Here is a 24,654-nt window from a genome sequence, read left to right as displayed (position 1 = left end):
CAAGTGCCGACTCCCCACTTTGCGGCTATTATTTACCCGAGGAACAAACTGCCGTCCTTTTAGCGGAAGACTTATTTGTGTTTGTATTGATTTTTATATGTGCGGCTAAGTTTAAAGCATTAAGGTAAAACGTTGCGATGGCATAATTTCACAAACGCCTCCTATTCTTTCAGAGAAAAACACTGCCTTGCCACACAGCGATTCAAAGCTGCATTTAGGAAAACTAGGCCCATTTCCATCTGCCTGACTGATTCTCTTTGTTTGCCTTCACGCTGCTTCTTTTTTTTTTTCCTAAATACACCTCTTCCTCCTCCAATCTTATTTTGATTCTGTCGTGAAGACACCTTGGTTTCCAGCGAGGAGAGCACTCCCCTTCTCCTTCCGCCCCTCCTGAAAGAGGCATCTCACGCCTTTGACCAGAACATGGAATGCATGCACAACCAGGGAGGGCCCTGCATGGCAACGGCTGTGGTTGCCCTGGCAACTTCCCCGTCCTTGAGGAAAGGGCACATTTGGAGTTTAGGGGCCAAGGTTTTGACAGGCGCAGTCAAAACTCATAAAGCGTCCTGACACGTCAATACAGCTATTATGAGTGTTCAGACCCAAAATAGCGTGATTCATCTGCTTGTTTATCATCCTAATAAGTGGCTTGGCCTTTGTGCCTTAGGCCACGGTGGGCTATTTCATCATTATGTTGAATGGCTAGTTGTATTTTTAGTGGTAGCACAAAAAATAAGCTGTGTCATTTTGCAGAAGTGGGTGTGGCCTATTGTAACCTGTTACCAAGGGCATGGGGGTTGGGCAATAGACCCACAAAGGTATACAAACATCTTGAAAAACGAGACCACAACAGTCATCACGTCTTTTCATTTTCCCTCCCTAGAGGAAGGGAAAGGACAGGTGAAGACAAAACCCATTCCAGTTACAAATTGTTGTAACATTGTCGTCACAATAGCAGCATCCGACGTCTAGATCAGCGTGTCAGTTGAAGCCATATCAATAGAGGATGAAAGGTACTTCATGCAATGCTTGTGTAGTTTGACCTTCTCTCAGGGTACCCGCAGGGTCTTAAAAGCATTGAAAAAGTCTTAAATTTGATAATCTAAAATTAAAGCCTTAATAGCCTTGAATTTGGTATACAAAGTCTTGGATTTCGTTACAAAGGTCTTATTTTTATTTATTTATTTTTAACTTTTCCTAGGATTAAGTTCATACCGTAACAAAATGAACTGTTACTAGTGTAGGCTAATTAAAAATTCATGCAGCGTAATGTTGAGTGCACCTCGCGCTCCACGTCATAGCAGTAAGCGCGAAAGCTCGCGCACCCGTTACTATGGTTACTAGGCAAGTGAGGTAAATTACTAGAGATGAGCCGGGTACGGATAAAGCACTTCTGCCGAGTACGAGTATTATACGAGTAATACGAGTCAATATCTGTGCTCGGATTGAATGAAAATCATCATTGGGTAGCTGATTGTGTCAGCGTTCTGTGATAGTCTAGTCCAGTGGTCTCCAACTGATCTCAAAAATAAAACATAATCCGGCCCGCTAAATTATTATAATTATTATTCTCTAGTACGCGTCACATACGCGGCCACGCCGGCATTCTCCTTCTTTCCAATGCGCTTTCGCTCCCGTGGCGTCTGTCGTTGCTATGCAACCATGAGCCGCGCTCTCAACCGCGTCGCTTCTATTATGAGCGCGCTTGCCTAAATTACAGTAAAAGCACTCGACTTTAAGTCACGAGCGTCGTTTTAAATCACCGAAACGCGTCCGATGCTACCATGTCAAGAAACAGAAGAGTGTACAAATATATTCAAGGGTTGTATTTGTTCTGTACAGTGCTGTTCAATGAAAGATTTTAATTTTATTTAAGCTAGCATGAAGTAAAGGAAAACAGCCTACTTCCACTAAATGTTAAAAACTAATAACAATGAGAGATTTTTATTTTTTGGCAAAATAAAGTTGATATATATAGCTTCAGTTTTTTGTTTATTTCTGACCCCTCCATGGCATCTATGAGTGTTGCTGGTTCCCTTTCGTGGGAACTATCGACGCTACGTCGGATGACGTGATGGGAACCCTCTGTATTTTTGTGTTCGTGAAGCACCTCTGTATCCAACCAATGAAAAGACGCGACGTCAGAGGCGGGTGACGTCACGGATCAGGAAGCTATAAAGCACACCTGAACACAAAGCACGCCAGCTTCTGTTGTCTTCAGCAAGCGTTCTCTGTATCTTGTCTGTCTTATTTATTGTTGTCTGTCTGATATATATATATACATATTCACACAGTGATCTCTTCGTCCGAGGACAAGAGTTTCAAAGCACAAAAATAAGACAAAAAGCATTATGGCGGAAAAGCAGCAACAGTTTAAAAAGTGTACTCCTCCTTGTCCACGCTACATAGTGACAGGAGATTCACACGACATGTGTGTGAAATGCCTGGGGGTTGAGCATGCACAGGCGGCTCTCGAGGGAGCCGTCTGTGTACACTGCGATCAGCTCACCCTCAGAGTGCTGCGATCTCGCCGGGCGCTCTTTGAGGAGGGCGCCGAGGCGAGTGTTCCCCGCGGGTCTGGTCCCGCTGTTGCCGAGGCACAGCGAAGGCTGCACTCGTGGGGTTCACAGATGGATCTAGCAGAGGGGGAAGAGACGGGCACTGCCCTATCGCTTCCCTTACCTGCTAGACCCAGTGTCTCTTCTTTGGTGGCGGAAGCACGCGTAGCGGTTTCTTCCCCCGAAGAGAGGCACCGATGCTTAACATATCTTCCTCCGAGGAGGTTGATGTGGAGAGCGTCGATGAGGAACCGCCATCCTCATCCCCTGCTTATGAGGAGCTATTAGAGGTAGTGACCAGGGCAGTAGAAAAGTTAAAAATCGACTGGCCCGCGGAAAAAGCTGAAAATAAACCAAAAAGTAAGCTTGATGAAAGGTTTCTTCCCGCGCGGTCACTACCTCAGCGCCGGGGTCTGCCGTTTCCCGACCTCCACACCGAGGTGTCGAGGTCGTGGAAGAGGCCAGTACAATACAGACTGTACAGCCCGCAGACGTCACTATATAGCAATATAGTTGGGCTGAAACGTCACGGCTATGGGGCGATGCCTCGGGTCGAGGAGACGCTCGCGAGCCATCTCTCACCCGAGCCCACATCGTCCCTTAAGACCCCGACGCTGCCCACCAAGCCCCTAAAGACAACTTCCAGCTTGGTGGGCAAGGCTTATTCGGCGGCAGGTCAGGCGGCGGCATGCCTTCATACCATGTCTATCTTACAGGCATACCAAGCCGACCTGCTGGGGGAAATTGATGACACTGGGGAAGCGTCCTTTGAGGCTATTCACGAGCTCAGAAAGGCAACAGATTTAGCTCTCCGGGCCACCAAGGAGACGGCCAAATCCATCGGCCGCTCTATGGCAGCCCTGGTGGCCACGGAGAGGCATCTCTGGCTCAACCTCTCAGACATCAAGGAGAGAGATAAAAATGTTCTCATGGACGCGCCGCTGTCTCCTGATGGCCTGTTCGGCGACGCAGTGTCAACTGTCGTCGACAGGTTTCAGGAGACACGAAAGCAGACAGCGGCATTTTCTAAAATTATTCCCCGCCGCTCTCATCCCCCCGAGGCTGCTGGGCGGGAGCAGCCTCGGCCGACAGCCAGCTCCTCAGCACACAGGGTGCAACAAAGAGCCAGTGTCGCCTCCCGCGCCCCCCACAAAGATTTGGGGGCCGGGGCGGGTGGCACAGGCGAAGCCTTCCGGAGGTAGGACGGATCTGAGGACCGTCATTATCTCCCGGAAGGCTTCAAAGAAGAGGTCCTGACCTTTATAGTGCAGGATCTCTCGAGGGGCAGCCCCCTCCGGGGGGATTCGGATATCGGGTCCCTCCCGGTGCCCTCAGGGGACCGTCCTGTCAACCCTGCCACCCAGCGTGCGTCAGGGCACAGCGGTCTCCGCCGATCCTCCGAGGAGGGTTGGCCAGCACGTGATTCGCCTGTCTGCCGGTGCGCCGCGTCAGATGGACGAGCCAAGTGCTCAAAAACACCAGAGACCAGTCTCGAGAGACTGGTTCCCTTAGTAGAATATTTGGAAGAGTGGAAAAATCTCCCGAATGTTTCGAAGTGGGTACTGCTCATGGTAGAACAGGGCTACAGAATTCAGTTCGGTTCACGACCGCCCAAGTTCAATGGGGTGCTTCCTACGGTGGTAACCCCAGAGCAGTCTCTGGTGATGGAGCAAGAAGTAACGACGCTTTTGCAAAAAGGGGCTATAGAAAGGGTTTCCCCTCCCAGCAAAATGTCGGGCTTTTACAGCCGCTACTTCATTGTTCCGAAGAAGGATGGAGGGTTGCGTCCGATCATAGATTTACGTGTGTTAAATCGATCAGTAAGGAAGTTGAAGTTCAAAATGCTTACACTCAGACAGATCATCCCTCAGATCAGGTCCGAGGACTGGTTTGTAGCGATAGATCTGAAAGACGCATACTTTCATGTATCCATCCATCCTTCACACAGGAAGTTCCTCAGGTTTGCTTTCGGGGGCGAAGCTTACCAATACAGGGTTCTTCCGTTCGGCCTATCCCTCTCACCCCGCACGTTCACGAAGTGCGTGGATGCAGCGCTGGCTCCGCTGAGACTCCAGGGCATCCGCGTGCTGAACTATATCGACGATTGGTTGATACTAGCTCAAACAGAACAATTGGCAGTTCAACATCGAGATGTTGTTCTGTCGCACATGAAAAGGCTTGGGCTGAGGCTCAACGCCAAAAAGTGTGCTGGTCCCAAGTCAGGTTGCAAACTATTTAGGTGTAATCTGGGATTCCACCACGATGCAGGCGCAGTTGTCCCCTGCTCGTGTGAGTTCCATTCTCGGGGCCGTGAAAGGGGTGAAATTAGGCCAGTCACTCACTGTAAAACAGTGTCAGAGACTGTTGGGTCTGATGGCAGCTGCGTCCAACGTCATTACTTTTGGCCTCCTGCACATGAGACCCTTACAGTGGTGGCTCAGGACCAAGGGGTTTTCCCCGAGGGGAAATCCCTTTTCGCATGATCAAAGTCACGCGGCGATGCCTTCGTGCTCTGGTCATGTGGAAGAAGCCTTGGTTCCTAACCCAGGGACCCGTGCTGGGGACTTCTGGTCGTCGTGTAATGCTTACGACAGATGCTTCCCTCACGGGCTGGGGGGCGATCATGAGTGGTCGCTCGGCTCAGGGTCTTTGGGAGGACCATCAGCTCTCCTGGCACATAAATCGGCTGGAGATGATGGCGGTGCTTCTTGCACTGAAACACTTCCTCCCCGACCTGAGAGACCATCATGTGCTGGTCCGAACGGACAACACTACGGTGGTCTCGTATATCAACCATCAGGGGGCTTTGCGGTCTCGCCCATTATCAAAGTTGGCCAGTCGCATCCTCCTCTGGTCCCAGGGAAAGCTCCTCTCGCTGAGAGCAGCCTACATCCCCGGGCGGTTGAATGTGGGAGCGGACGCCCTGTCGAGGCAGGGCGCGAGATCGGGGGAATGGAAACTCCACACCAAGGTGGTGGAGTTAATATGGAAAACTTTCGGTCGAGCTCAAGTCGATCTTTTTGCCACAGAGGAGTCAGCTCAGTGTCCTCTGTGGTACTCACTTCAACACCCAGCACCTCTAGGGCTGGATGCCATGCTACAGACGTGGCCGAGGCTACGTCTGTATGCATTTCCCCCAGTCTCAATGCTCCCGGGAGTTCTGGAAAAGGTTCGCCAGGAGAAGGTCGACCTAATATTGGTGGCCCCTTACTGGCCGACCAGAATATGGTTTTCGGACATAATGTCTCTTCTGCACGGCTCTCCCTTAGAGCTTCCCCTCAGGCAGGATCTCCTGTCTCAAGTAGGCGGCACGATTCTCCATCCCCGCCCAGAAATGTGGAAACTGTGGGCCTGGCCCCTGAGGGGGCAAGGCTCATAGGATCTGGTCTCCCAACTGAGGTTGTGGAGACCATCCTTCATTCCAGAGCTCCCTCCACGAGGAAGTTGTACTTATACAAATGGAAATTGTTCTCTGTGTGGTGTGAACAACATAATTTGGACCCGGTCCATTCTTCAGTCTCAGACGTGCTTCGGTTCCTTCAGGAAAAGTTCTCGGAAGGTTTAACCCCTTCCACGCTGAAAGTATATGTGGCCGCTATTTCGGCTCATCATATTCCTGTAGGGGGCTCCTCGCTGGGTCGAGACCCTCTAGTAGTACGCTTCCTCCGTGGTGCACTCAGGTTGAGGCCTGTGGTGCGCACAAAGACCCCGACCTGGGACCTCACTATTGTGCTCCAGGGGCTGGCTGAGGCTCCCTTCGAGCCAATAGAGGAGGTGTCAGACAAATTCCTGACACTTAAAACTATCTTTCTCTTGGCCGTCTCTTCTTTGAAGAGAATTGGTGATTTACAAGCGCTGTCAATAGCTCCATCTTGTCTTGAGTTTGCGCCTGGTATGGTGAAAGCCTTTTTGCATACCAGGCCGGGCTATGTTCCAAAGGTTCCGACGAGGGTCCCAGGCCCCATTGTACTTGAGGCTTTCTGCCCGCCTCCTTTTGCAAACTTGGATCAGGAAAGGAAGAATCTGCTTTGCCCTGTAAGAGCATTAGATGCGTATGTCCACAGAGCTGCCCTGTGGAGAAAAACAGAACAATTGTTTGTGTGTTATGGGTCCCCTAAGAAGGGGGGCCCAGCATCTAAACAGCGGATGAGCAAGTGGGTGGTCGAGGCCATCTCACTTGCATATGAGACGGTGGGGCGCCCGTGTCCTTTGATGGTGCGGGCTCACTCCACGAGAGGTATGGCCGCGTCCAGAGCTCTTCTATCTGGTGTCTCTATGGACGACATTTGTGGTGCGGCTGGATGGTCATCCCAGCACACCTTTATCAGATTTTACAATCTTCACCTTAATATCACTCCGGGGGCCAGGGTGCTACAAGATAGCAGCCAGACACTTGGAGAGACGGCGTAGTTGGGATTGCGTTCCCATCACGTCATCCGACGTAGCGTCGATAGTTCCCACGAAAGGGAACGTCTCGGGTTACGAGTGTAACCCTTGTTCCCTGAGTAAGGGAACGAGACGCTACGTCACGTGGCCGTATCTCCTGCATACCTGGTGCGCTTGCTTCAGACAACCTACAGAAGCTGGCGTGCTTTGTGTTCAGGTGTGCTTTATAGCTTCCTGATCCGTGACGTCACCCGCCTCTGACGTCGCGTCTTTTCATTGGTTGGATACAGAGGTGCTTCACGAACACAAAAATACAGAGGGTTCCCATCACGTCATCCGACGTAGCGTCTCGTTCCCTTACTCAGGGAACAAGGGTTACACTCGTAACCCGAGACGTTTTGTTCCTAAATTACTAATTTTTTTTATTCCATGCACCTTGTTGGATGTGAGAAGTTGCACCAGACTATTGCAATTAATAGTATTATATTAGTAGTATTATATTAGTATATTAGTAGTATTACATCAATTACATTAGTAGTATTACATCAATTACATCATAGTATTAGCCTATACAATTATATTACACTCTGTAACAATGTAAACAAGAGACACTGCTGTTTACATTTAGTAGGCCTATGGTAAATAAAATATTTATAGTATAGGTATAAAAATATATGCCGAATTAATTATTTTCTAGGGTTCAAAATTTATACAGATTTGACATTTTCCCCTCATACTTCTGTCAGAATGGGTACGAAGTTGGCATTGAATTTCATTTAAAATGGTATTAAAAAGGTCTTAAAAAGCCTTGAATTTCATTTGGAGGATCCTGGGGGTACCCTGTCTCTAAAATGATGGCAGGTTTGGTTTGAGGCTGCTGTATATGTGATCGCCAAGTCCAGCTTGTTTCAGAGCTGAGTCTACTACATTTGTAGTAACTGAAAACGTAATCAAATTAGCCAAGGCTCTGGTTGATGTTGAGTACTTGGGAATGACCGGAGTTTGTGTGTCTGTTGGGCTTCCTTTTGTGGCCCCCATCTGACTGCTCTGTGAGTCACCCAAGAGTTCACTGTATCCGCAAGATTTTCACTCTCACTAGACAGCTTGCTGTGATTGACAATCGCTCTTTAATGGAGATAAATGTGACTGCTGAGCTTTGCCCCTCCCCAGCCATCTGCATCAGACTCCAGTGGAAGGAGGCAATTCAAAATGGGTGTGTGTGTGGCGGTGTACAGATTTATTTATTTATTTTTTATTTTTTTGTCTGCCTTTAGTGACACCTTTCTTGTGACCTCTGTCAAGCAATCCACTTACATGACATGATCTTTGTCTGTCTGTTTCTTAGCAGCCTTTTTAAATTTCTCTAATTCAGACTGCTGAGGATGAAAGGAAATTGTGCTACAGATATAGCTTTAGAAATCCATTTCTTTCACTTTGTGTTTTCCTTTTTCCAACATATGGGATGTTTGTGATCTGATGATTGCCAGAATCCATCTTCCACTCTGAAATACTAATTTGCCCATTGCCATTTTTTCAAATTATGGACAACAAACAAAGGAGCTAAGAGAGTGGACCATTATCAGATGCCCTGTTTCTCTCTGTCATTACGGTAAAGGCCTATAATGCAGCTGAGGCAGCGTTTCTGCTGTGTCCTGCTGCCCTCTTTGTCCTTTTACCTACTAAACAGACACACAATGGCCGACCTGTTGGATCTGTGTTTAGAGAGTCACTCTTTGAAACCGGTGTCTTTTACAGTTTGATAAAGAAATTATTAAAATACATTTTTTTTTTTTTTTAAATACTCTGCCTTCTCAAGCTAAATTAATGAATTTAAATTTGTAATTTTAAATGTTACAAAGTGTGTATTCTTTTATTATTAACATAAAAGATAAAGTTGGCAACAGCAATTGATTATTAAAGTATTTTTTATTAATATCTGTGAGGGCACCTTCTGTAGAATGACAAACATATAATAAAAAAACATACTACAGTAGTTTGTGAATTCTGATCTATTCTAATTACAAGACACACCTTTTCACTTCAGCCATCTGAAGATTTCAAGGGATCCTTTCGAGCTAGAACAGATTTAGCGTTTTTTCCCTTCTCTCTCTGGATGTGCTTATTGACTGCAACATGTGGGGACCATGCATTGATCTAAAATGTGAGGCATGCATGTTAAGACGAATGCGTACATATGCTCGCACACACATACGCGCACTCATGTGCTCATTCCAGCTGTTGCAGGCGCTCCACAGAGCTCTTTTCCCAGGTGCCACACACATTTCCCTGTAATCTCTCTCCACATACACTCCACCGGTGCTCTTAATTTGTGGCGGTGGCGCCTGCTGGGCGGATTTGGACTACAGATCCTGTCTGAAGACAGCTCTAACAACTGCAAAGGGGCTGAGAAGGACACAGACACTGGGATGTATTCCCTAATTTCTGATGAGATGTTTGCACGTGTATGTCAGAATTTCACGCAAATTAGAGTATTCAAACTTCTGAAAGTCTCACAAGGCCATGAGTTTGGGGTTTATGAGTCACAGGCATGTGTTTGAATATCCAGACACATGAAGGTTTTTTTTTTTTTTTTTTTTTTTTTTGAAATTTTTTTGAAATTTGTTTCCTCAACTCCTGTGGTCTCATGGGATAGCATCCATATCCATTTTATCCATTGGCTGCATACTTCAGAGTCTCAGTAAATTCAGAACTTCATCCTTTTATTGTTTCCCTGCTGTTTCATTAGTATTTAGTATACAGACATTCTGCTTATTGGACATACTGCTCTTTGCTCTATGCTCTATGTAGCAGGGAAGTACACATATTCAGATACAAATATTTGTCACATTGTATCTGCCAAAGACTTCATTTTCTGTAGCTAAGGCATCATAACTTAAGAAATTCTGTAGCGGTCTTTTAGTCAGAATAAATCAGCAAATGCAATTGGATGTGAAAGAAAACCTGGTTGTGAAGGATAGAAGTACTCTGGGTAGTCTTTTCAACATGTCTATTAAGCCTAAGGTCATATCTAATATTCATAACCCATATTTATTCATAATATTCTGCATTTTATGTCCACTTTAAATTGAAAAGACTTTTCAAAGTTTTATACTGAATGGGCTTTTTTTCTATCCCTCAATGCCCGATTTTGTTCATGTCAAATTAAATATGGTGTACTGTCTACTCTGACCATACTGTGGTAAGACAGCCTAGCATATGGCACTACTTAACCTATGTCTAACTCAACCCTTTTTGTGTTACCAGTTACTATGACTGATGGAGCTGACAGAGTCAGAGTTGACATTGAGAGACCTTGAGAAGATCATTGATGCTCTCCTTTATTCCCAGGACCATGGCCTGGTCCCTCACGAACAGGCCAGGCAGACATGTTCCTGGCATTTTAATTGCATCAGACAAGAAGACCGAGAGAGGGAAATAAATTTGTAATTTATGCCGTGTGGTGGGGTGAGCCGAATGCCAGTTGTCTAATTGCTTTCACACAGTCATGATTGAATTAGTTGGTCAGGCTTGAGCCTTAATTGAATTCTAAGACCCACTGATGCTTTTCCAAACTGAGTTCTTTCTCTAACTCTCTTACTCTTGAGGAGATGGTGAATGTTGAACTTTTTATTTCCTTTTCGTGTGTAGACCTGTGTGTCATAATTACATAAAAAACTGCAGATTTCAGGAGATTTCAAAATACCACTCTTGCCTGTTCATATTACACATCTCCTCATGCATATTCATATATTGAATATTTTGATCATGTTATAAGATACAAGTAAAAGCAGTATAATTTCAGTTTTTTTGGTTGTTAGTAAGAATTTCTACTATTTTGATTGTTTCATTCATTTCATTGAATGGTTTTAGTTTTCTAGTTGACTAAATATAAGATTTTAGTCAACTAAATCTATTAAAGAACAGTGAGTGTTTTTCTCTGTCTTTTGTTGCTTAATTAATATTAAGGATTAGGTTTATTATGCTGCTGTCACTTTAAGCCCAAATACACGCATCCAATGCACTGATGCACATCCGATATTCTCACAGCTGTTCTCTTAAGACCTAACTTACTCCATTTACGTGAATACTCTCCTAAACAGACATTTTGACAATGTTGTGTATATTTGTCCATTCAGACATGAAAGAAAGCGCAATTTAGCACTCGTGCACTGTCTAACTTTCTGTGATTTGGCTGTTTGCACACAGAGAACCATTCTCTTTTGTGTTGTCACACTTTTTCGGATCTATCCATATGTCTGCTCTTCTCTTTCTAACTGAAGTTTATATTTGTTAAAGGGTTAGTTCACCCAAAAATGAAAATGATGTCATTAATGACTCACCCTCATGTCGTCCCAAACCCGTAAGACCTCCTTTTATCTTCGGAACACAGTTTAAGATATTTTAGATTTAGTCCGAGAGCTTTCTGTCCCTCCTTTGAAAATGTATGTACGGTATACTGTCCATGTCCAGAAAGGTAATAAAAACATCATCAAAGTAGTCCATGTGACATCAGTGGGTTAGTTAGAAGGTTTTGAAGCATCTAAAATACATTTTGGTCCAAAAATAACAAAAACTACGACTTTATTCAGCATTGTATTCTATTCAGGGTCTGTTGTTCATCTGGGTTCACGACTCGGGTTCAGTGAACCGCAGCGCACTGCTGACGTAAGACGCTGCTGACGTGTTATCTAGTGTGCCAGAGTTTCGTTTACAGTCTGAGGGAGACGAGCGCTGTATTGAAGCTATTTTTTAAAATGGTGCGTAAGTGTGCATGTTGCGGATGTCCTAATCGCCAAAAACAACGACGTAAAAGTGCATTACCAACGCAGACGGATAAAAAGATTCAATGGAATCAATTCCGTGGAATCAATTCAATGGAATCAATTCAATGGAATCATTTCAATGGAATCAATTCAAAAGAAAGGATTCCGGAAGAGAATAAAATGCTGAATAAAGTCACATTTTTTATTATTTTTGGACCAAAATCTAAATAAGATGCTTCAAAAACTTCTAACTAACTCACTGATGTCACATGGACTACTTTGATAATGTTTTTATTACCTTTCTGGACATGGACAATATACTGCACATACATTTTCAATGGAGGGACTGAAAGCTCTCCGACTAAATCTAAAATATCTAGAACTGTGTTCCGAAGATGAACGGAGGTCTTACGGGTTTGGAATGACATGAGGGTGAGTCATTAATGACATAATTTTCATTTTTGGGTGAACTAACCCTTTAATGTTTTATGAGCCATGCAGCAAGTGTATGCCAACTTATGTCCCGCCAGGTAGATCAGCATGTTACAGTTCAATTGTGCACATCTGCCACACAGGACATCAGTTCTGACTGGATCTCTTCCCAAAACTCTCATTTTATTCGTTGATGAAAATGTCAGTAGATTTTCATCATTTTTTGTCATCCAAAACTGGTTTTTATTTAGTTATCGTCTTGTTTTTGTCTGTGAAAAAATGTTGCTGACGAAAATAAAAAAATTATTTGTCACCGAAATTAACACTGACTAGTATCCAACTATTATCAGGAGGCATCGGCCTGCACTTCCATTCAGAGTTGCATTGCATAATTTGCATATTTGCATATTGTTGAATATCCACAATATCATTAAAGAACAAGGACTATTGTTACTAGGGATGCACAATATTAAAATTCTGTCCAATATGATAAGCTGAAAATGATTTTCATGTTATATGTGGTAACCTAAAAAACAACAATATTAAAATTCAACACTATTTTGTCTAAATAAATGAAACAAAGTCAGTGTTTTTAAATGCAATATTATATTTAACAGTGTTAGTAAACTTTTTTTTAGTTTAAACTTTTACTGGTACCGATATATTGGGCATCCCTAAGTGTTGCTATTAATTTGGACAACTTTATACATTATCAAACACCTATACCTATTTATTTATTTATTTTTTTTTTTTTGAAAATACATTGAGAGGAGAATGTTTCTAAGCACTATCAGGTCATTGAAATGAATTTTGAGGTTTGATTAAATATAAAGCTGTTCTAAAGCACATTTAGATGATGTGTAACAAACACATAACCCATCTGTTTCACACACTGCTCCCCTTGGTCACAATAGGACTTCCCCCATCCATACAGAAAACCCCTCAGACTCTACCCCATTTCCCTGCTTTCAGCACATTTTTTGCTGTGCAAACAAAACCGAGCATCCCTTGGTTCTTCGCTTTTCTGTTTTTTTCTTTTCCACGCGCTCTCTTTACATACACACACACACCTCTGTCCCTGGTCTCTCTTTAATGTAGGTTTCATTAAATGCAGTACTTTAAAGCCAGCTTTTGAGTGGCTGAATAGATGGGCAGTGTAAAAAAAGGAGGGGAGTTTGTCACTACTACAGTCACCGCAGACAAAGGGGCCTTTTTATTCTGGTGGGGAACAAAGGACATGTGACTGTGTATGGGTTGAGGTACATAAATGTTCATTGCATATGCACATGAGTGACCAGGTTGTTGTTTTTTTTTCCCCTAAGTGACTGTGACTTTAGCTGGATTAGACACTGTGTACAGCCAGCAGTGTCTGTAGAGAATTCAGTGTAACGCACAGGCAGCCATGATGGAAATGCCAGCCCCAAAGGCTTCACCGTTGTTTGCACTACTGGCTCCTGAATTGGACGCAGCTGGAGGAGCCATATCCGCCGGTACATGTACACACACATTCCTGCCCCGCTACCAGCCGGCTCCAGCGCACATGCAGCCATCTGCGTGTACGGCTCTTTCTTTAGCACCTACGTAAATCAGACTGGATGAAAACGCTCTGGCAATCTTTGAAATCGCTAGCGAATTACCTGTAATAAAACATGACTAGCGTTCTGGCACCCGAGCACATGTTCACAACGGGATTTCACTCACACAGCCCACTAAGCCTGCCATTATGCCACTGCTACCTTTTCCTCGGTCTGCATGTGTTATTAGAGGCAATAAACACAAGCAAGGCGAGGTTTGAAAGAGCGCCAGGCAGTTTACGTTCAATGGTTCTCACCGTAGTCACTGAAATGCAACAACGTTTTCGACAGTGGGTCTTGAACCTCTTTGAAGTGTTCTGGATCAAATTGACAGTATATGGGTGTTTCTTTAACTAAAAGTGCTTTTGGCTCTGTGGATTTTTATAAAATAAACTCTGACAGCTCTGCACTTTTCTCACGTTTACTAGTCCAACTAATTTGTACATCAGTGGATACATCTATTACTGGAGAACTGACCTTTTTTTTGTTCAAATGCTTAGACTCATTAAGATTTTATTTTTTTTATTTATTAAACTTAAATTTAAAAATGTACACTTTTATTTTAATAATTAAATCACTAAAAAACTGTTTCAAATAAATGCTTTTGTTTTAAACTTTCTATTTATCAAAGAATCCTTTTTTCAAAGAATCACCATTTTCACACAAAAAATATTATGCATCACAACAGGTTTTAACATTTTACAACATTTCAAACATTTTACACAATATATTATGGAATACATTTCTGAAGGATCATGTGACACTGAAGTCTGAAGTAATGGTGACTTAAGCTTTACCATCACAAGAGTAAATAAAATTTAAAAATATATCAAATTAGAAAACCGTTGCTTTATATTGTAATATTATTTCACAATATTGCTGTTTTGCTTTGATCATATAAATGCAGAATATATATAAAAACAAAATTCAACAAAGCAATTCAATTGCCTATTCTATTCAATAGAATAGGCAACTTATTTGTGTTAAGTCTAATGTATTGCTAGCCATATTTAAAATATAATATGGGTTGAGGTACATAAAATCATACCTCAACTCATATTATAAAAAAAACAAAACGTTTTTTTAATATATACACATATATATGTATATATATGTGTGTGTGTGTGTGTGTGTGTGTGTGTGTAGGTGTGTGTGTGTGTGTGTGTGTGTGAGTAAACATTATACATGCAGTGTGTGTATTCATATACATACAAAACTTTTTTTTTATTTTAATAATTCACATTTTCATTCAAAATGAGACACAAAAATATTCTGTTCACTCATCACATTGCAAATTTCCAGCATGTTCTTCATTGAAACTGTTGTCTCCTTGAAAAACTAACTTTCAGGGGAAAAACTATTAGGAGCAAAATTGTTTAGTGTGGTGGAAATGACATAAAAGTGCCCAAATTCAAAGAAACAGCCATATCTGGTCAACAGCAAAAGTTGCAAAGATGATGGTCTCACCACTAGGCTTCTTGTCAAGTTTAACTATCAAGACTATCTTAGTCAGCCAGCTGAAAGACAATGCTGGTCAGCTAGACCAGCATAAACCCGCATGGGCCAGCTGTTGTAAATTAATGCTGTAAATAAGCTGGTCTTTTCAGCAAAGGAAGTATTTCGAAATGTCTTAATCTCTTCCTTGCTAAAAAAAACAGATTAATCACTCTTGTCAAAAAGAGACCAAAGGCTCCAAACTGTCTCAAAAGTGTCCTTATTTATTTTCTATACAAACAATTTTTAAGTTTGCACAAAAAACAAAACAAAAACAGCCTTTTTTTTTTTTTCAATGCCATGCTTGCAAGAAAAACGTGATCAAACAATGCGACCGTTTCTAATCTGGATGCGAGCTGTATCAAAGCAAAGATGTGCTCTTTAATCAGGCTTTCTATCGTCCCTAGGGCTACAGCTGACACTGTTTTTCTCTCCATCATCGAATTGCATTCCTCCACACGGGGTAGTTCTGCAAGCAGAGACGAATGCTTCAACAGCCATGTTTAGCACAGTCCCCACGTTTTCAGCACGACTGACATTATTTCCCTTGGTTGGATGAAACCATCTGGAAGCAAGTATCGAGACATGCAAGGTCATGCCCAGACGGCAAGTGGTGGAGTCAGGCACGGATACTCAGTGCCTTCCTCCCCCTTCCTTCGTCAGCGTGGCATAGGCGAACCCTCTCTAGGATATTGGCAGAGTTTGTGGAGGGAGGATCGGTTCCTCTCTGTTTTTGTTTTTGTAGTGAAGGCACACAATTTTCCCTTCAACACTATTTAGCGTACGTCAACCTGCAAGATAAGGTGTTAAGACAACTCTTAATGGCTCAATGACGATAAAAGAGAAATCTGGTGCCAAGTTCTTAGAAATGTTCTCTTTGTATTAATATTATTATTATTATTATTATTATTATTATTATTAATTTCAAGAAAGTTTTATTTAAAAAAAAAATGTATACTGTTTTTACCTGAACTAACCATTATAAATAACCATCATTAAAAGGTCAAATTATCTGACATTTTAAGATACTTCTTGACCTTTGCACACAGTCGTGACGGTCTGCAGGGGTCCTCTTTATGATATCATTCAAGGTTTTTTTCTCCATGTTGGTTGTACTACATGACTTTGTTGGTCACACTACTTTGCAAAGTTTTTTTTTTTTTTTTTTTTTTCCAAATACTGTATTAATATGCAGGCAGTTCTGTTATAATAAATGTATTTTTTCTAAGAAATAAGCTAATATGCCAAACATTTTTCATTTTAGAGTTTAAAGGTTAATCTTTTTTTCCCCAAGAATTTCATTCATTTAATGAGGCTTTTCCCCCTTTCTTTTTAATTATCATCCTGACATTTTTGACCTTGTGCCCCCAAAAATATAACTCAAAAATTAAAAACCTGCTCATCATAGAGCAGGATTTATAATGTATTTTTATATGTAAATTAATAGATGGGACAAAAGCGGATTTATTTTAAGCACTCTCTTGCTACAGTTTTCCCTCTCTTCCTGTTCTCTCTCTCTTTGATCTCAGTCCATTTGGGTCCAGTCTGCTTTCCATTGCTGTTTTTGATTACCTTTCTATCCGAGTTTCATCTTAAATCCTGAAGCTTTGCAGTTGTGCTTGTCTCTGTGACTCCAATGACACTTTCTCCGAACACACAAGCCTCATATTTCACTTTACACATGGCTAGTTTTGCCATTAATCATTTGAAAAGAAAAACATGTCAAATCTAATATTAAACCGAGGTGCTCTATCGCTTTCACAATGTGAATTTTTTCCACCAGTCCATTTCTAAATGTTTATTATACTTGTTCACATGGGATTCTGGAATATTTAGCCATGCTTTTACACCTTTGTGTGTATCTGTGTGTGTGTACTGGGGAACTGGGCAGTCAAGTTTCCTGGTGGAGGCTTATAGAAACCTGTCAGCTGGATTTGGGAAAGACTAAGTTTGCTTAAACTTTTAAGAGGGAGAAAGCGTGTGGGTGTTTTTGGAATAAGAAAAGGAGTGTGGATGTGTTGAGTGCAAAGAGGGAATGTAAAAACGTGTATATGTGTGTCCGTGTATGGCAGTCTAAAGTGTTCCTGGATGCTGAGCTGGTCCCGTGGTTTGCCAGGGTGTTGAAATGGGATCGAGAGAGACAGTCTGTGGTGAGCAGGTGAGAGGAAATGGGGAATAGCGCCCTTTCTGTCTGAAACAGTTCACTGAAATAACAGACCCCCCTTTAATGACCACTGGGCACTAGTTAACCTCTGCCCCCTGTAATTGAGCTGTAAGAATGTGATCTCACCGCCTCGGCGGATGTACAGTCCAGCTTATTTGTGCGTTTAAGAGCACGGCTGAACCCTGACTGGAGTTGCTTTCTCCAAATAAACCCGTCGACAGACATTTTCCTTGGCCGGCCCGCTGCGCAAATCCTTGCCGTGATTGCCAGCTTAGACTATGGAGGCCGAAGCGTCTGTGCTTTATTGCTTTTTAGCTCCCCTAAAACGGTTCAGATATTGAAGGTGTGTTCAAATCATTTGGCGTGGAAGCAAGGTCACCCATTAGGAACGGGGTGACGGGGTTTTTCAAAGTTGGCGAGCTAAGACGGCCTCTCCTTCCAGATGTGTGTGGATGTGGGCTGTCGCTGACTGTGGTCTTTTTCTCTTGCGTTCCGGGTTGAGTTAGTTTTGGGGGATGTACTCCACAGCAATGTGCTGTTCATCCCGGCCAAGTGCTTGTCAGGTTTCCCACTCTTTGGGAAGTGCTGTGTTTGTTTGGTACAAAGAAGTACAACATGAAAACTCGCTAGGTCTGAAAGGCCTCCAGGGAATTCCGGTATGTACACATGAAAATACACTCCTGCTCTTTGGTAGAGCAACAGCGATTAAAACAACAAACATAGTCAATGTAAATTGAAAATGACCCTGTTCCTTTCTTAATACACATTGGTGGTCTTGTGGGAATAGTTAACCCAAAAAAATAAAAACATTGCTGTTTTTAAAACTGTATGACTGACTTTTTGCTGCCTGTTTGACTGACTTTCATCCAGTTGTGTGAATTCAATACAAGTGATTCACTTTAACGCTTGTTTAAACTAATAAAACTTAAAGATAGCAGCAAATAATAATGATGGATTTGAAAAGAAATGTTACCATTATGTTGAGATGTCCTCAACGATGAACTACACCTCCACAGTCCAAAAGCTTTTTTAAAAAGTGATTGCAATCCACAGCAAAAAAGTTCTGGCTCCATTTTTGCTTTGGAAGTCTGCTTTTCACAATCCAGTCAGTTCCCTATTGACAAAATCAAGTCCCACCCTATGTTATAATTTCTTGTTCTCTTTCACTCAAAAATGTGTGGTTATATGTGGCATTTTATGTTAATGAATGCAATTAATTCTGGGAGGGATTCCTGCACCAACAGAGATGGGGGTGGGGGGTGCGGTCACATGTGAAAAGTACAAGATTTGGCAAAAGGAAACAAGAAGTTGAGTCACAATCCTTAAGTCCCGAAGCATATACTCATCTGCATATTTGTAGCTGCATAGATTTTTTCTAACCTTATTCTCCTTTTTTCCTGTTTTTTACTTGCTGTCTCTACAGTCTACCTATTAATTATAAAAGTGAGGACATCCATGAGCAGATCACAGGAAGTGGAATGCTCTTAGCGTGTCAGCAGAGGATTTGAATTATTCAGCCCCATATACTGAACATGCTATGTTTACCTGACTATATTGCTTCTCTTTACGTGTGTGAAATTCTCTAAGGTGTGTTTCAGCTTTACTCTAGTGGCCCATCATTTCTTTGGAGTCCTCTGTGCCGTGGCAATCATGCAATATTGAAAAGTTCACTGTCTCGTCCTTCTCTCATCCCTTTCTCTATCTCTGTTTCAGCATGCCCTTCAGGTTTCTTCAAGACTGCGCAAGGTGATGAGAAATGCCTGCAGTGTCCAATCAACAGCCGCACAACCAACGATGGAGCCACCAACTGTGTCTGCCGAAATGGATATTACCGGACAGACTCGGACCCCTTAGAGATGCCCTGTACAAGTGCGTCCCCTATGATTTTTCTCAATGTACATGAAAGCCTACTTTAAAACTAGATTTTCTAAACTTTAAATGTGTGTGTGTTTTTTTTTTTTTTTTTACATATGTATTTAAAAATAAATAAACTAGTGCCCAAAATAAAATTTATTTATATTAAAATTAGTATTTTTAATCTTTGAGTAAAATTAAGATAAAGGTTTTTATCTGGCACCAACTTTTTATTTTTATGAATCCCTCTAAGGATAAAAGCATCAAATTTTAAATACATTTACACTAAATATGAAAAAATAAAGGATAAAACAGAATATCTGTAAATAAGCTGAAAACATGGTGATTGACTTCAGCGTTTAATTAAATATTTTGCTACAAAAATGTAATTTTTTTCTAGCCTGATGTCCATGAATGCACTGAAAAATCCAAACAGATTCAAATGATCCAAACTTATTCAACTGATCCAAACTGATTAATTTAATTTAATTTATTTATATATATAGCACAAATAAACACAACAATATCTATACACAGCAAATCTAAAATATATAAGAAAAGGAGAAAAGGCACTGATTCAACTGATCCAAAAATACAAACTGATTCACTAAAATGGATAAGACGTACCAATGACTCATATGGGAGAACGTTTGATTATTGCCTAACCTTTCTGGCTCATTTTCATTGTCATTACCCCACAGCATAGTCAAAAGCGCACCTCTTTTCCACCACATGCAAACAGCAGCCTTTTCTCTTCATTCCCACTGACTACAGATCAGGCAGAGAAAAATTACTCTCGGCCCTATTATTGAAGCAGATGAGGCCATGAAGACGAGAAAAGAGAGGCAGACAGCTTCTTATGCTGTTGTGAACGGCATGTTTTTGTCTCTCCCTGAAAAAGGCGAGGTGGGGGCAGAGAAGAAGGAGAAAGAAAGGGAAGAACGAGACAGCTTTTTTACAAAAGCCATTTGCAAAAGCCTGGCCCTGGGAGGAGAGCAGCTGTTGTGAATAAGAGAGCAGCATCGTGTCGCAGAGTTGAAGCTCAGTGGGCCTTGGCTTGATTAAAGAGAGGAAACGGCAGCCTTTACCGCCCACTAACCTGGGAATGGGATGTTTAGAAACAGTTTTGCGTGCAACAGAGCCGTAGCTTCAAGACAGAGATGCCTCTTAATGATTCACAGCTGTAAATAGGTAATCAATTGGAGGCTTCATTTTTTGGGGGGCTTTTTTAAAAGGGCAAAAGCCAGTGGGTTGTTTCTTGATTACCTCACTTGGCCCTAGAGGAGCACCCACAGTAATTGGGAGCACATGCCGGCTGAAGATAAACACAGGGTATTGTTAGCTTTAGTTGGGCTGTCAGTCAGGACGTGATCTCGGAGGTGCGTTTGTTTGGTGTGCTCTTACTCTTCTTCAAATGTACTGTTTGTGCATGAGCAAACGAAAATGATGTTTACAAACACAGGAACAGCTCGAAAGAAACGGTTTCACTAGACCCAAGTAAGCCAGTGATTTGTGCGATGTTAACATGATTGCAATTAGCATGATGGAAATATGCAAGGAAATACACAAGAAATTGAACATAATGCACATTGTTTCATTGTATTATTCTTTCTACCCCTCTGAAAAATGAAAATTAAAGTTGCCAGAGCTATGGCTTAGTGGTTAGCACACACTCTGACATTTTGGCTGTGCAGTTTAAGTAGGTGATAGGAAAAAAACCTTTTTTTCATTTTAACCTAAAAGAAATTAAGAAAAAAAAAACATATTCAAAATAAAAATAAATTAAATACAATTAAATGTATTAAATTTAAATATATATAAATCCCCAAACAAAGGGCAAATGTCAATTCTTTGAGTCATTTACAGAGGTAACCTCATTTTTCTTTCAGACTAACAGCAGTACTTTTTAAGTCGCAAAAAGATCTATTCATTTTTGCATCTTGTTTGTTTTTTCCAGCTGTGCCATCGGCTCCTCAAAATGTCATCTCCAGTGTGAACGAGACATCACTGATGCTGGAGTGGAATCCTCCACGGGAGACTGGTGGTCGTGATGATGTGGTCTACAACATCATCTGCAAAAGTTGTGGAGGTGGCAGAGGGGGCTGCACACGTTGTGGGGACAACGTGCAGTTTGTTCCACGGCAACTGGGACTCACAGAGAGCCGGGTCTTTATTAGTGACCTGCTGGCCCACACCCAGTACACTTTTGAAGTCCAGGCTGTTAACGGAGTATCAGACCAGAGCCCCTATTCGCCCCAATATGCATCAGTCAACATCACTACTAACCAGGCTGGTAAGTCTACACTTTTACACTTTTTAGTTTTTTTTTTTCCTTTGGTACAACAAGAAGTTGCCATGTTGGATGCTCATACTCCCTGAACTCTTTTAAATTCAACTTCTCATTTTTGTTAACTTGCTTGAACACATAATAGGTCATGATGGTTTATTTTATTTTGTTTTATTTAATTAAATTTTTTAATTTATTTATTTATTTATTTATTTATTTATTTATTTATTTTCATTTTAGCTGTTAAGACAGTGTGCTATGCTGTAGCTGTTTGAATTTGCATTGAATTTTATTTTATTTTATTTTTTTTATTTTATTTTTTTATTTTTTGGAAAGTTTCTTATTTCTTAAGAAATACGTCTGATCAGTATATGGTGAATCCAAAGCCAGCCTAATTATTTAAGGCTTCTTTGTGATTAGCCAATTAGTTGTTCAGGTATACCACTGACCAGTTATTTTAGAAAATTTAATCTCTACCACCTGTTTATTTACCCTCACGTTTTTTGACAGCCAGCTAGTCTAAACTCACTGTGTAATAGAGCTCTGTAACTCGCTTTGTTACCTCCAGATTACATCCTAATTACACATTTTGGACTACATCCCACCATATCACCATGAGTTTAAACATAATTCCCAGAAACTCAATGTGATCCACGTTGAATCGGACCCAAACCATAGTGGGACAGATTATCCGGAGCCTAGGATCTCTCCAGCCAATGATGACTTTTAATGAAAAACAGCTTCTTGCTACTGATTAGACAAACCTTTCTTCCACGTCCTGAAGCAACAGCCATGCCCGCGAGACAATCAGAAGCTACCATTGCTTTTTTTCCACTGATGCCATTGTGGTTTAGGTTACTGTGTTCCAATTATTTCAGAGAGACTGCAGCATTGATTTGTAATTTAAGTGTCTGTATAAAATGTGTGGTTGATTGTGCCAGATCGGTACTTGGAGCTCTTAGGGGCTCAAACAGAGACAGCCATTATTTTATGTTCCTCATCCCTGCTGGCTACAGACAGATCATCAAACCCAATCCCCGCTTTAGCCTAGTAAAGCTTGTTGTTTTAGTGTTTGATTGTATTTAAATTGGTTGTGACACATCGCTAACTTCAAAATTCAACAATTTTCTGACATTTGCATCATTAATAGGAGGTTTTAACCGATCTGTTGTGTAACGAGCATGCTGGAAGAGATGTGTCTTTTACATCCTTGGAGTGTTTACAACTGATGAGACCAAAGCAAGATGAGAGAGGTGATTGAGTAGATGTGCATTTGTTGTGTCGTCTTCATCACACATAACTTATATAACTAGTGCACATGCACACATTACCTACTCAAACTATTTACTCTTTCCTAACTAAGTTCACTCATATTCATGCAGTCAGCTTCTAAAATCCAATTATCACAGACATGTGAGTGTAGAGACAATGCGTTAAATATTGAAACTCGAGTTGAAAAACATACATGTGCGCAGCAGGTCTTAGAAGAGGCAAAGGGCGGCTTCAGACTCGCTCTCATAAACTGATGGGGATCCTGTAAAGACTTCAAGTTTTTACATTCAGTCTCTCAACAGTTACACTAAGTGCACTTGGGACATTTAGGGGACTTGTGAACGTATGTGAAACTGCCATGGGAGCTGAATGATGAGGCTTTCAGTGTTTCTTTGAACAAGAAACGACTGATCTGCTGGAAACAGAAGGATTGTTAGATTCACTTCATATAAGTCAGCTGAACAGCGTCTTTGAAAGGAAAGCCAACGTCTTTTCCCCAAGCTTTATGAGTCCACATATTCTCCTTGGAGAATCGCCGAGAACTTGTGCCATTTTGCCCAAAACTTACATTTATGTTACATTACTGCTCATAAAAGCATACTGGGGCTGCAATTTAAAAAAAAGTATTTTTTTTAAATATTTCAGTATTTGTAATTAAATTTCTAATTTCAATTCAATCCCATTATTTACTTAAAAGGGGTTATATAATTATATAATGTATATATAATGTATAATTATATAATATATTTATATAATATATATAATTTTCTCTCTGGCAATAAATGTTTTTGGTTGCAGTGATTATAAGAAACATTCTCCTTGTATGTGAGATGAGTTACAGCCCTGGGTGTTGTACTTTGGTGCTTACATTCTGGGTGGGCAGCTTTCTGTTCTTATATTAGTCATTGATGTGTAAATATGGATGTGGTCATGTTTGGTGATTTAGCTCTGTGTCATCAATACCCCCCCCCCCCAAAAAAAGGTCTCTGATCTTAGAATTAAACATGCCCTTTACAAGTCTAAGCAAGGATATCACAGTTAGGTATTGATCCTCTGGGTGAAACTGTGGTGTAAACATAAACCACAGTTACAGACAGAATGATATATGGTTTAAGAACCATTAGAAAAAAAAAAATAATAATAATAAAAAAAAAAAAAAAAATATATATATATATATATATATATATATATATATATATATATATATATATATATATATATATATATATATATATATATATATATATACAATACAAATGAGTGAAACAAGTGAAATATTCTATATTGTGTGCAGTAAATTACTTTAAGATTTTTTTACATTATTTAAGATGATGATGATGATTATTACTTTTATTATTATCATCATGTTGTTGTTGTTGTTGTTATTGTTTGCTAACCTCCACATAATAGTAGTACATCATGGTGGGTAAAGTTGCCAAATATATGCATTTATATGTTAAAAAAAAAAAACGTAAAAGAAAATTAAATCAATCAATAAATAAATAAATAGTTTGTTAAAATGATAAATTAATGAAACATAATGTAAAATGTATTGTTAAGTTGTCCCATTATAATGTTTTAGTAAATGGACTGATTAGAGCTGTTTATTTTAAATGTTAGAGTAGGTCTGCTTAGGACATTTTATTATTTCAAAAGAGCATGGAAAATCCCATTTTCCATGATATGGCTCCTTTAATACCATTTACATAATGAATTGCTATTGCTTTTATATATATTTTTATTGAAAGATTGTTCTCTATATGTTTTCACTCGGTATTGCCCTGTTCTAACCCTAGCTTTCTTCGTTCTGGAGTTCCTCCCTGCTGTTGGGACATTCCCCCACTCTGCCTGTCACTTTGGATTAGCAGCC

General features: G+C 41.0%; 1 protein-coding gene across 1 annotated transcript in view; it reads left to right on the top strand.

The window, feature by feature from the left end:
- The window catches only part of ephb2b (eph receptor B2b), a 160,809-nt gene that overhangs the window by 98,136 nt on the left and 38,019 nt on the right, over positions 1–24,654 (top strand). Inside the window, exons 4-5 of the mRNA XM_067388025.1 lie at positions 19,085–19,240; positions 21,183–21,518. Coding sequence (XP_067244126.1) covers positions 19,085–19,240; positions 21,183–21,518 — 492 coding nt within the window. The remainder of the gene's footprint in view (positions 1–19,084; positions 19,241–21,182; positions 21,519–24,654) is intronic.

The sequence above is a fragment of the Chanodichthys erythropterus genome, chromosome 6 (assembly GCF_024489055.1).
Source record: "Chanodichthys erythropterus isolate Z2021 chromosome 6, ASM2448905v1, whole genome shotgun sequence".
Lineage (NCBI taxonomy): Eukaryota > Metazoa > Chordata > Actinopteri > Cypriniformes > Xenocyprididae > Chanodichthys > Chanodichthys erythropterus.
This window is presented reverse-complemented; position numbering and strand designations above follow the sequence as displayed.